At 28.0% G+C, this 13,762-nt stretch overlaps 1 protein-coding gene across 6 annotated transcripts in view; it reads right to left on the reverse strand.

Annotated features, from left to right (window-relative positions):
- Window positions 1-13,762, reverse strand: part of LOC107456112 (YLP motif-containing protein 1) — a 132,705-nt gene that overhangs the window by 79,036 nt on the left and 39,907 nt on the right. For all 6 annotated transcript variants that reach the window (XR_011637579.1, XR_011637578.1, XM_071184666.1 and 3 more), the window contains 3 exons: window positions 12,919-13,205; window positions 12,036-12,155; window positions 4,736-4,822 (listed from right to left, as the gene is read on the reverse strand). Coding sequence is in view for 4 of the 6 variants with exons in the window: in XM_071184666.1 (XP_071040767.1) it covers window positions 4,736-4,822; window positions 12,036-12,155; window positions 12,919-13,205 (494 nt within the window). In the remaining 2 variants the exon portion in view is untranslated. The remainder of the gene's footprint in view (window positions 1-4,735; window positions 4,823-12,035; window positions 12,156-12,918; window positions 13,206-13,762) is intronic.

Below are 13,762 nucleotides of genomic sequence, written 5' to 3' on the forward strand. Positions count from 1 at the left end.
AACTTTAAAGTTATTTAAACCCCCTATTTTGTTGATATGTGACACAACTTGTCTCAAACCATTAATACTATGTGAATTTAAACTTGCCCTATTGTCAAGTAGCTTTTTGTTCACACTAAAACTTCTTTCAACATCGGCATTCCCATGTGGTATGCACAAAAGAGATTTAAAAAGCTTTGCTAAAAGAGGATATTTGATATTTCTCAAATTTTCTTTCTTAACCAAAATAGTTTTTCCAAAACATTAATTGGTGCATATTCATTTCAGTCAGAAGAATAACCTTCTGGTTTTCTATGTAACCTCATCCATTCATCTAGTAATAAAGATGCCTTAATAGAAGTGTCTTCCATTCTCATTACAGGATGCAACACTTTAAGATGGAACAGTAACCTATTTTCAAGAGGCAATGCTTTTAATAACTTTTTTGCACACGCCATAGACCTGGCACCTAAATACATAGAATTTTTTTCTGAAGATAAAGATGTCATCACATTTGTGGTATCTAGTCCAACATCTATTAAATTTGAATTTTGCCAAATATCTGCGTTTTCTACATCCAATGATTTTAAGTCCTTTCCTGACAAATTAAGAAAAGCAAAACTCTTTAAAAAACGCCCTAACAATACCTTAACTAGAGACACCATTTCATCATACAGCAAGTGAATCAATGGTGTATCAGTTTGGAAAAAACCTAAAAATTAATTTAATATAGCCAAAATATTTCTTTAAAAAAAAAAAAAGAGCTTCTGGCAAAAGCAATTTAAATAAATTCAATATTGCGTGGCTAATACTATTTTCTAAATTAATAATTACTCTATTTAATTCTGTAAAAGGTAATTCAAGAAGAAATTCTTTACATAAAAATATGTAAAGAATTAAGCAAATTAAGAAAACTTTAATAAATCTTTATTACAAATGTAAATTAGTGAATGGCCCCTAATAAATTTTTATTAAAATTGGTTACCTAGTACAGTATTTCATTAATGAAATGATTAAAAAAAATTAAATAATTTTTTAATGCAAATTCAATGAGTATTGAAGCTAAAAAAATTTGTCAGAAGTAAATTATTATATTGTCCCTACACTCATAATCTTTCACAAATCTGTGATAATTAAAATTTTTTACATCAATTGTTTTAAATCAAAGATCATTTTTAAATCATTAAGAGATGAATTAAAGTATTTTTGAATGACAAATCTGAAAAACATAAGATTTTTTGCTGCATTTAAACCATTGTAAGCCCCTCTTTCATGCTTGCCTCTAAATATTATTAAGTTTTTTCCTTGAACAAATTAAGAGCACCGAAAATTTTGAAAGTAATAATACAACAATAAAATGCAATAAGTAAAAAACAGAAAAATATTATTTAAAAAAAAATCAATTGAGTATAATCAAAGTACAATATGCAATTAGTGGATGGTCCCTCAGATAAAAAAAATTACGTTTAAGAAACTCAATTAATTTTTATCTTTATGAAGCCTTGTGATTCTTGACTGTCTGAGGATCAACATGAAAATATGTTTTTAGTGAATGGTCCCTCAAATTAATTCAAAGATCATGGTACTAATCTATTGATAGAATAGCGCAAGACGGCCATTAGCTTGCCATTGACGAAGTTGACAGCACTTCAATAACTATGAAATTAACAAGAGAAATAAAATTTTCTCTTGCTATTAAAAATTGGCAATGTTTAGTTGGTGCCCGAAAATTCGAGAGAAGTTTTGGTTCCATTTCAGAGAGTGGAAAATGAAGCCTGAAATTGAGAATATCTTGTAAAATAAAGCTGAGTAGCACATGAAATTGCAAGAATCCTTCCCACTGAATCCAGAGCAACCCACATGGCAGTAGCTTGGTTGCCGTAAAATTGTGACTTCACGATACCCAGGGTCACGATATCCTTTTTGGAGCAATTTAAGCCAACTACTTCAATTTGGAGCATGTAAAAGCAGGTTTCCACAATTGGCGCGGATCGGCGCAGCACTTGCACCACTGCATATCATTCAGTTTCCCAGCTTGGACAGCAAATTCATCAGCGGACTTAGTAAGTTCATCTATGCAAAGCAATAATCTAAGGAGTTTCTAAGGACTAATTTGGAAATCTAAGCAGTTCCAAGTACTCCTTGGAGACTTTTTTATTTCCAAGGAGTTTCTAAGGAGTATAAGGAGTCTGTACGCACCCTGCAATTGAATATGAAACTAGATATACGATTTTGAAAATGAGGAAATACAAACTGGGATATAGAATTTTTAAAACGCGTAAATACAAATCACGATTCATAATTTTTAGATCGCGTAAATACGAATCATGATGCATAATTTTTAGATTGCATAAATAAGAATGATGCATAATTTTTAGAATGCGTGAATGCGAATCCCAATGCCTTATTTTAAAATCACGTATAAATACGAAAATCAATGTTTGATATTATAAACCGCATGAGCAAATCAAGACATTGAATTTTAAACTTGCGTGAATACGAATCGCTACATAGGTTTTTAAAAAGGCGTAAATACGAATCACAATATCGGATTTTTAAATCTCGTAAATAAGAATCGCAACGTACAATATTCAAATCGCGTGAATAAGAATCGCAACACGCAAATATGAAAAGCTATGTTTGATATTAAAATCGTGTGAATAAGAATCGAGATATTAGCAGATTCCAGGCTTGGGACCTCTAAAAGGCTTGTCAGAAGCAGCGTCGTTTGAACTACAAAAATCGAATCTATCTGGGTAAAAAATTCGGAAATCTGCTGCGAGTAAAAGGGGAGAAAATAGCTATAATAAGTAAAAATGAGAAAGGATTGGTAGCTATGTAGTTTGAATTTTCTGAAAAAACGGAATACTTATAAAAAAAAGTAAAATTTTTCAAAAAATCTGAATTTTTGATTAAAAAAACTGAAATTCAAGAGATAAAAGTGAAAAAAACGGAAATCCGCTAAAAAGCGGAAAAATCTCATCCCTGCAACAAGCTTTTTGAATATTGTTTATTTAGAGAATACAGTACAACCTTAAAAAACCAGATTTTTTAAAAGAAGGAAACCTCTAAAAACCGTACTCATTATAGAAAAATCAATATAGTTTCCAAAAAAAAAAAAAAAAAAAAATGCCCTTAATGAAAAACTGTTAGCAACGAATACATATTTTTTTTAGTTTTTTTAGCCATTTCCTTGCATATTTTTCAAATCTCAATACTATTGCAACAAGCAAATTTCAAATTTGAGTCATGCTCAATTCACAATGATTAAACATAAATTTGCATAGTTTCCTGCCTTTTTATTTATTGTTTTTCATAGTATGTTAACGATTCTAATACAATACATGAATTTAATTCAAGTTAGCATTTTTTGAATAGCTCTCGGTTCGCAACGATTCCATTGCACAGTCACATTTTTCAAAAATTTTTTTCACCACTAATCTCTTGATTTTTTCAACAATTTTGCCAGTTGTCAAATGTTTGTTTTTTATACCATGTTATTATGATATTTGAGTTTTGAATATCAAGGTGTCACATTTAACCATGCATTTCATAATGATTCGACATAGATTCGCATCGTTTAATGATCTTTTTCCTTACGTCATTCTTCTTTTTTTTTTTTAAAACCATTTTTATGTGATTTCTCAAAATTGTAAATAATTATTAATACAATGTTATCATGATCCCCGAATCTCGAATTTGAGTCTTCCTTTCCTTGAAAGCTTCTTCACAGGAGATCGCTCCGCTGTCCCACCCTTTTGCACATGCATGTATTTTTTCTATGAGAGAGGAATGCCTACGTAGTTCGCTATAGAGCAAGTTTTTTCCAGGGTTTGCTAGAGCGTAAAAAAGCGGAGTATTCGAGGGTTAAGTGGAGCGAGCGGAGATAACATTGCAAATCGAAGAAATTCCAGTCAAACCGGAGCAGTTGGCATGTCTGCCCTAAATTAAGATGAAAAGAACTATTTTTATATGACAATTGTAGCTATAAATAGTCAGGTTGAAGGGCTCTTTGGCACCCATAACCTCAGTCCTAACACCAAGAATTTCACATTACCAGTGACTGAAGAATTACAAATGGACACTTAGGATAATGGTAAGATATCCAAAGTTGGTGATTTATGAAAAGATAAATAGCCAAAAACAAAGCCAATCTCACATCAATATTTAATTTTATATAATCTGGTTACAGAGCTTAATCACCAAAGATGACAGTGAGAGTTTATATTAAACTCTCACTGTTTATTGTAACTGTAAAATTCTTTTGGTTAGTGAAATAAAGCAGCCTAAGAAATATAGAATTAAAATTAAATGTTGATGTTGGAAATAGTGAATTAACGATTTGCATTGAATCAGAAAGTTAGCTGTTACATTGATTGTTAAGAAATGAATAAATTATTTTAGATCAGCTTTTAATAAAATGTGATAAAAATTAAATTGAAACTTTTTAAACCCCACCCCCACAACTTTTTTTTTGCGCCATTGTTCGAGCTTCAAGTTACATTTAAGAAGTCTCCTATTTTTCAAGACTTTAAATTTTTAAAATGTACCTGTTGTTTAGTTTTATTTAAAACCAGCCAAAAGTCATTTGTAAGTTTAAAAAATTTAAGGATATGAGCTAGTTTAGCAAAGTGTATATGAAAGCAAAACAAGTAGGGTTAATAAAAATCAAATATTTTTTCACAACTTGAAAAATATTGGAATAGATATTATTAATACAGATATTATTTCATTTTATAGAGTATGATTAACATACCCATCTCCCTCCACGTCCTCTTCCTCGCCCTTTTCCTCTCCCTCTACCACGTCCACGGGGAAAGTTCATCTCTCTTTGATATTGTTCCTGAAAAGAAATAACCTAATATAAAATGTTTCTCAACAACAGACTTGTAAAATAACATTAACAAAATACCTTCACATGTGCACAGAAAATAAAAGGTTCCAACTAACAGATTAAAAAAAAATAATAATAAAAAACAACTAACTTATATTTCATGCATAAATGAAATGTAGACAATAGGATTTAGGATTCATAGTCAATAATACAACTTGAACCAGAGTTGGCAAGGTTTAGGACAGAATAGATTAATCCACAGTTTAAACCTTCCTGTTCAAAATCCTTTTGTTTAAATTATGTCACAATTTTAAAAAAATGTGAAAAATAAAAGGTAAATTTTTGAACAAGAAACAAAATGAAGACAAGTTTATGTTTTATTAAAAAAGTTTATTATAATTTTTAATATTGCATTCAAAAACATAATTTATCAGTATTAAAAGGATAAGGTATACACTTTTGTTATTAGGTGAATTGTGCAGCTTCAAAAGTTATTTATCTTTTCCAGTAATATTATCTTCCTTTAATAATTTAAAGTAAAAAAATAAAAGTAAACTAAAGTAAAAGTATCAAATATTTATTGATATATGTAATTATTAAGTGTACAATGATTTCACACATAAAATTTTCACCTTTTAAAAATGTTTTAGACACTTAAAGGGAATATTAAAGTAAAAGGATAAAAAAATACCTTATTCAGTATTTACTCATAATAATTAAATCATTAAAAAAAATTGCATTTATTTGAGGACATACTTCAACTTGTACCCAGCATTAAGTGCATAAAGGTACAATACAGAGAAATGAAAGAAAAAAAATATATAAAGAACTAGTGTGAAAAACAACTAGTGTTTGATCTACTATTTAGAGTGCAATAAATAATTTTGTTTCAACAATCTAACAACTTTTTTTTGCAAAATTCTTCTTAACTGCATAAACATTTTGAATTTCATTTAAAAGCAATTCCTTAAACTCAGTTCATGAGTTGACAATAATAATTCGAAAAAGTTTTTTTCTAAATCATGGACAGAACGCCAGAGCCCGAATTTTTAAGAAGAAAAAAATACCCAACAAATGTGGGTTTTTTCATGAAAAGACCAAACTTTGCCTGAGATACTGTTTGTCTACGATAGGTACTCTGTCCGCCACAAAGTCTGCGGCAGTCTGGTGCTATGGAAACAAGAAGAGAGCATTTTAGGGAGGGTGGCTTCGATGAAGAGGTCTCCTTTACTTTCGCCTTCGATGATAGCTTGTATGGGGAGTATACCAGATTGGCTGACTCAGCCACCAGTAGGAGACTTATTTAATCAGATTCAAGAACTTTTTTAAGATTCGCATGAATATTTCTTTCTTACTTAAAATAATTCTCTCGATCCAATCAGTTGTTATTTTTTAAATACAAAGGAAAAAAAGTGAACAAATTCTGACATTAAGGGTAGTACAGGTTTTTTTAATATTACTTTTTAATTTTACGATATTTATTATGAATGTTCATTGATTGTTAGATGGTTTAATTTCTAAACATGCACATTTTTTAAAGCAGTTAATTTCTTTTATTACTTGAATTTTCTGGAAAAAGTGAGAGTTAACTTAAACTTAATAACTCTGATTTTAAAAGGAGATAAAACTTTTGCTGAAAATAAAAATAGATCACGTTATCTGTGGCGGAGAAATATTAAATATCTTTGTTTTGATTATTAATTTTTAAATATTTTATTTATTTATTTTTTAAACTGAAAGCAAGTGACCGCAACTAGGATGAAATCTAAAACTGTCAACAATGATTTTTATCAGCACCCATCAAACCATCTGAAATTATCTGAAGTTTTTTTTGCTTAAATTACGTTTTCTTATTCATATTTTATTGTAACCTGTACAGTTTTTTTTCACTATTTATTAAAAACAGTTTTTATTAGCAAATTTATTTTTTTCTTAATAACCAATTTACTATGTATGATAAATTTATAGATGAGTTATTTATTAATAAAACATTGAGCTGCTTTAAACAATTTTATACAATTTCCATACATATCCTATTTATCAATCGTTATTCATAGAAATAACAATTTCAATTTGTCATTGTATTTGGACAAATGGCATCGATGAAAATCAGAAGAGAGCTGAAACATAAAAAGGAACAATTTATTCAAGCTATTAAATTTAATAATTAATGAAAGAATTCCTGAAATTTTGAAAATTTTCGTTACTTATGCTTCTTTTGTAAAAACACGGTATCTCTTTTAAAACCATTTGAAGGCCAGGGAAAACATCAAAGGGGTTTTTCTTCAAAAGGTCTGAACATGTGTAAAAATAAATATTCATTCTCTAAACAGGAGTTTGACATTTATGAATAGTACAATAAGAAGGATACTCTTTATTATGAACTGCAGGGTGCCTGTAAGCCTTAGTCCCTCTGTTACTGACCACTGATGAGAAATGTGTCATCTCTTTTGTAAGTTCCATGAGAAAATCTTATTTTCACTAGAAATATATTCCTTTTGGTGCCCTGAGTCTATGCCCCTTTTTACCCATTCTTTTCGCTGACTTTTACACTAACATTAATGACAGGAATAAGCAGGGACAACAACAACAAAATTGATTGCTTAAACATTTTGCTGCAACAGCTCTTTCAATAATTTCTCTTGTTACAAAAATATGAAGGGTTCTTTTGTTGGGATGGGGTGATGAATGTGAAAGAAAAGTTCTCAAATTCTATCTTTTCCAAGAAAAAAATATCCGGGAGTGCGCAACACACCTTCTTCTCCTAAACAAGAAACTTCTCTTTTTATTTTTCTGAGTGTGAAGTCTGACACTCCAGTAGCCAGACATGCTCTATCAGATGGTTGATGGAGAGGTAATTTAAGGGCCTTTTCCTTAGCTTCATTAGCAAAAAACTCAAACACATTGTGCACAACTTTACGTGCTTGTGATTTCAGAACTTCACCTTTTTTAAATTTAAAAGGCAATTCTCAAAATTCAAAAAAGTTAAAAGAGGAAAAATAAAATAAAAAATTTACAACACAAATAAATTTTTTTAATTTTTTTCTAAAACAGAAGCTTTTGAAAAAGAGAAAAGATAAAAAAAAAAGGAATCAAACACTCTAAACGATGTTTCAGGCGCGAATGCTCATTTCTCTTAACTCTAGGGCTAATACAATAGATCGAAGAAAGAAGTCTCCTTTTCTCCCACCGAAGCCAGTCTTAAAGAGGGACCCCGCACCCCTACTTGAAATAATCATACCTCGTTACCATAGTCACCGCCACCCCTCCAGACGAATGGCGGGCAGAGTACCTATCGTAGACAAACAGTAGGTATGTTTTTAATTTTTTATATATTCTATATGAACTTATAAACATTAAATATTACATACTAAATATTACTTATACAAGATGTGTAGACAAATTTTTCTATAAAAAATAAGCAGCTTTTAAGCATTTTTCAAGCACTCAAAAAATATTTGTAAGCACTTAAAAAATATAATGAGGATGTGCACATCAAGTAAAGAATTAAAAATTTTAAAGCAATTAAAAATAGTAATATTTCCAATGGAAAAACGTGCTTAGCAGCAGTGAATCCAAAAGCAATTGAAACAAATGAGATAATGAAACAAATTGGATAAATATGACAACCAAAGCTGACGTCTTCAGTAGCAGCTCTGGAAGTCATAAAAGCAAAACCTTTTCTATCGAGAGAGCAAGACAAAAGTCTAAAATTGGCATAATATACAATATAAAATACAGAAGAATAAAAACAAGACAAATACATAAAAATGGTATGAACAAAAACTTACTTGAAATAAAAATCCAATAACTAGACAACACAACTGACTGTGTGACACAAGTAAAATAAAATAAACATAAAAACAACAATGCCTCCTAACCTGCACAGTTAAAAAAAAAGGGACAAAATTTAAGGAAATAGTGACATCATTAATAGAAAAGCTTGATAGGGGAAACTTTATCAAAACTTGGATTTTGCTTAACTAAATGAAAAAACTAATGATTCTCAATCATTTTTTTAAATTTTAAAATCAATATTGCAAAAATTAAAAGGAAAACCATTATTTTTTAAATTTTTTAAAAAATTAAAAGTTGCTAACTAAATTTTTTTAAATTTTACTGCACAAATTAAGTATCAAAATTACAGAAAAAAAATAATTTTAAAATTAAAAGCTTTTCTTTTATCATAAACCCCTATTTTAATTCTACGTAATTGTTGCAACTTATGTTATATTGTTGAAACTAGTTTAGAATTTCATAAGAGAATTAACTCTCACAGATCTGTTTAAAAAAATTTAATAGTAATAATAATAATGATTCAACAGATTATGAAATTTTACATTTTCAATTTCATGATTTTAATAATGTTACTCTTTTTATTTTGGATTTTATGGATAATTTAGATAATAGGCTTGATTTAGAAAATATTTATATTAAAAATCTTAAAACCCTTTTTTCTTATGGTTTAAATTATAAATTTAATGGTGAAGGCACTATTGATATTGTGTTTATGATAAATTTAAAGTTTTAAATTTTTCTTGAGCTTTTAATTCTATGAATATATAAAAGAGGTTAAGGGGCGGGGGAAATTATTGATTTTGATGAATTTTCGAAAATTTGTAACTATTATGTTAACTTTAATATTTTAACTATTAGGAAATATATTTTTAGCTTTAAAAATAAAGTTCTTAAAAATTTCTTTTTTGAATTTGGGAATAAAATTAAATTTGATACTGAGCTTATTAAATTTATTGTTTTGGATTTGGTTAAATCGAAGCTTGGGGTTAAAAAAACTGATTTGCTTTTCAAAAAGGTTTCCAATGTTCAGATGATTTTTTGTACCATTAATTTTCATGATAAAAAATGTGAAATTTCTAGGTTTTCACAAGTTATTCACTGTTTTTCCGATATTTTTCCTTTAAAACAAGTTATAGTTACAGCTGCCTATAAATATTCATCTACTTTAAGAAAAAAGGTTTGTAACTATAATTTTTTAAGTCAGAATTTAAATTATATTTCATTATCTGATTGTCATTGTAATGATGAAGAATTTTCTAAAGAATATGGTCACATTATAACAGGAAATTTAAAAAATTGTTGGGGATCAAGATTTAATTAGTATTATGAGTAAGGGTTCAAAATTCAGAACTAAGTGTAAAATGAAAAATGATGATTTTATTTTATTGGTTAAAAGATCTTGATTTTTTTTATAGCTAAAAATTTCTAGGAAATATCATTGGCCCATCGAAGGTTTTACAGAATGGAAAACAAAAATAATGAAAAGAGTTAAATATAATTTATTTAATTCCGGGTTTTTTACTTATCCTAAGAGTACCATTATTGATTATGAATTGTTTGAAAAGATTAAAATTCTTAAAAATAAGCTTCTAATAATTTTTGTATTATGTGAAAATATTTTTTTAAAAAATTAATTATTGGGGAATATAATGCTAATAATACTTATTTAAAATAAAAGGAAGATAAAAAAGTTATTGAAAAAAGGATTATCGAATTACAGTTCCATATTTACTTCCTATAGTTCAATTTCATAAAAATCCAGTAAAATTTAGATTCATTGCATGTGGTACAAACTGTTATATTTCTAGTGTGAGTAAAAAGTTTTTTTTTTATTTTCCTAAAATTACTTTACTTAAGATTAAAAAAGGGAAAAATATTGTTATTGATAGTAACATTGACATTTTGAATTTTATTAATAATAATGTGGTCTCTAATATTAATACTTATGACTTTGAAAATTTGTAGACTAGTATACCACATGCACAAATAATTCATATTTGTACTGGTATTTTTGATAAATATTTATTTAATTGATAAATCTTATTGGATGGATATTTGTAGATTTTATCTTTTTGAAAATATACTTTTTAATGGGCTTAATTTTTATAAACAAAATAGGCAATTCTTTTTCTGGTGCATTTGCTAATATTTTTTAAAATTTTTTTGAAGCTAAATACAGCGAGTTTAGTGATTCTAAAACTTTTAGGTACATCAATGATTTAATTTTATTTAATTGTGATAATTATGATTTTATTTTTAATATTTATCCTAAGCAATTGGTTTTGAAGAAAACTAATGAAAATTGCTTAAATGTTGAATATTTAGATTTTAAAATTGATTTTGCTGATAAACGAATAAAAATTGGGGTTTACGACAAAAGAAAAGCTTTTAATTTTAAAGTTATTTTCTTCTGTAATTTTGATACTAATTTGTGCAGTAAAAATTTTCACAAATTTATAATTTTTTTCTCTCAATTGTTTAAAATTAATAAAATTTGTAATAATATTTCAAATTTTCAAGAGGCAACTGGTAATTTTCAAAAAATTTTTTGAAAATAATGGTTTTCCTCTTAATTTTTGTAATATTGATTTTAAAATTAAGAAAATGATTGAGAATTATTAGTTTTTTCATTTAGTTAAGCAAAATCCAAGTCTCGATATTGTTTCCCCAGTCAAGCTTTTCTATTAATGATGTCACTACTTCCTTAAATTCTGTCCCTTTTTTTTAAACTGTGCAGGTTAGGGGGCATTGTTTTTATGCTTATCTTATTTTAGTTGTATCACACAGTCAGTTGTGTTATCTAGTTAATGGATTTTTATTTCAAGTAAGTTTTCGTTCGTACTATTCTTATGTATTTGTCTTTTTATTCTTCTGTATTTGCTTCTCCATTTCATATTGTATTCTTCTGTATTTTATATTGTATATTAAGTATTCTATATTAAGTAATTCTATTTAAGTATTGTATATTAAGTATCTCTTGCTCTCTCGATAGAAAAAGTTTTGCTTTTATGACTTCCGGAGCTGGTACCCCCTGAAGACGTCAGCTTTGGTTGTCATATTTATTCAATTTGTTTCATTTTCTCATTATCTTATTTGTTAGGATATGCACACTAATAAAAAAATTTTCTTGTTATTGTTGAAATATACACATAAAATAATATAAAGAGAATTACTTGCTGGAAAAACTTTAAGAAATAAGAAACAGCAACATGAAACAAATGTAATAATAAATGAAATACAGCTGAACTATTATCTTTAAATATCCCACAGATTGCTTTCTGAGAGGAATTCTCAGAGAATTTTTTAAAAGACAAAAATAAGAAATAAAATTCAAAATTCTCTGATATTTTAGCTGATTTTTAAATTGCTTTATTGCTCTGAATTGAAAAAATAAGCACATTAAAAATAAGAAAATACAACTTACTTCATTTTCATGAGAATACATGCCAGGATCACCATATTCTTGATATTTTTCGTCTTCCCCATACATTTCATTATTGGGATTATAATTATAGCAATTTGGATCAAATCCTTCACCTGGTTTCTATTTTTTTCCAAAATAAAAAAAGAAAAAAATATTAATTTGATGCAGAAAAATCAATTTAATAAATTAAATATGTATTTAAATATACAGTACCAGTAATCAGAAGTACAATAATACATATAACATAAACAAAATTTAAATTAATGTAATTTTAAGGTGCTTTACTCCTGAATACAAAATAGGCATATACCTATTATTAATATTATGCATAAATATTTTTTTTTCTTCAAATATTCGCCGCAAATATAGTTTTCTAACTCTCGATAGTTATAAAAATAAAAAATTTTACTGATTCTAACAAAAATTCTAAAAAACAGTAATTTTTAGTAGTTGAACGTAAGGCAAAAATCTTGAAAACAAAATTCGAATAATTATGAATAGATCTTAACAGTTGGCACCTTTGAATTTCTAAAAAAATTAAGCAACAAAAATAAGACTTAAATTTTTTTTTTAATTATGTAACAAATAAAGCAATTATATCAGGCAATAATTTCACAATAAATAAAGCAACAAAAATAAGACCCTAAAATTTTTCATAAGAATGATTAGTTTTAAGCTATTTCTGACAAACATATTGAATAATTTTAATGAAGATTTTAATTATAATGTAAAATTTAAAGAAGATTCCTCAAGAATTAGCTCAGTAGATTATCCAAGCTTCAGTTGTTGTTTCCCCCCCCCCCTCAATTTTAAAATTTTGAGTGCAGTTTTTTACTAAGTGAAATATGTCCTTGTTAAAATTTTTTAAAAATGTCCCACAAACCATATTAGGATTGTCTGATGGAGGCATGGATGGATCACCAGGTGGCACTGGCATTAAAGGCGGATTTCCAAAATGTGGAGGTTGAGTTGGAGGAGGTGGTGCTGGTGCTCCATATGGTGGAAATTGAGGTGGCATTGTAGGAGGTGCGGTCATGGGAGGTGGAACTGGAACATTACCTGGATACATATATGGTTGCATATACATATACTGTGATGGAGGATAATACATTCCAGCATTTGCAACAGCAGATTCATTAGTTGAGACAGAAGTCGCAGGAATGCTGACAGCTGAAAAATAAAAAATGTTTAGGTATCTCTTGCTCAAGAGGCCAAAGCATAAAAAGTTGCGTAACTAGAACAGTATTAACATTTCAGGTCTTTCAATATATGTGTTTGACAGATGCCTATTCAGTGAATGAAAAATAAAGCTTTGTTTATTGCCCTCTCTGCCAGTGTTACTTTCTCTCAATTGTGAAAGAGGCTTGTCAACTCTTTAAATGTAATATGATAAAATATTGAAACTTTCAAGCTCACATAAATTTTTCAGCAATCTTCAAAAGTACACAAACATTAAGCTCCTATTTTTATGAATTAGCATCTAAAAATTGTTAATCTAAATTGTTAACAAACTTGAATATTGTCCAGAATTCCACCATAATTAAATATGAAACATAGAAAAAATTAAGCATCCTTTGCACGCAGACAAAGCAACGAGGTTAGTTTTGTTATCTGTGATTAAAACCTGAATGAATTTTTTTAAATCCTGAAACATTTTTTTCACGTAAAAATTATACTTGCAGCAATGCTTCCCTAGTTTAGTATTTAGCTTAATAATCACAAAACAT

This window comes from Parasteatoda tepidariorum, chromosome 8 (assembly GCF_043381705.1).
Source record: "Parasteatoda tepidariorum isolate YZ-2023 chromosome 8, CAS_Ptep_4.0, whole genome shotgun sequence".
NCBI lineage: Eukaryota > Metazoa > Arthropoda > Arachnida > Araneae > Theridiidae > Parasteatoda > Parasteatoda tepidariorum.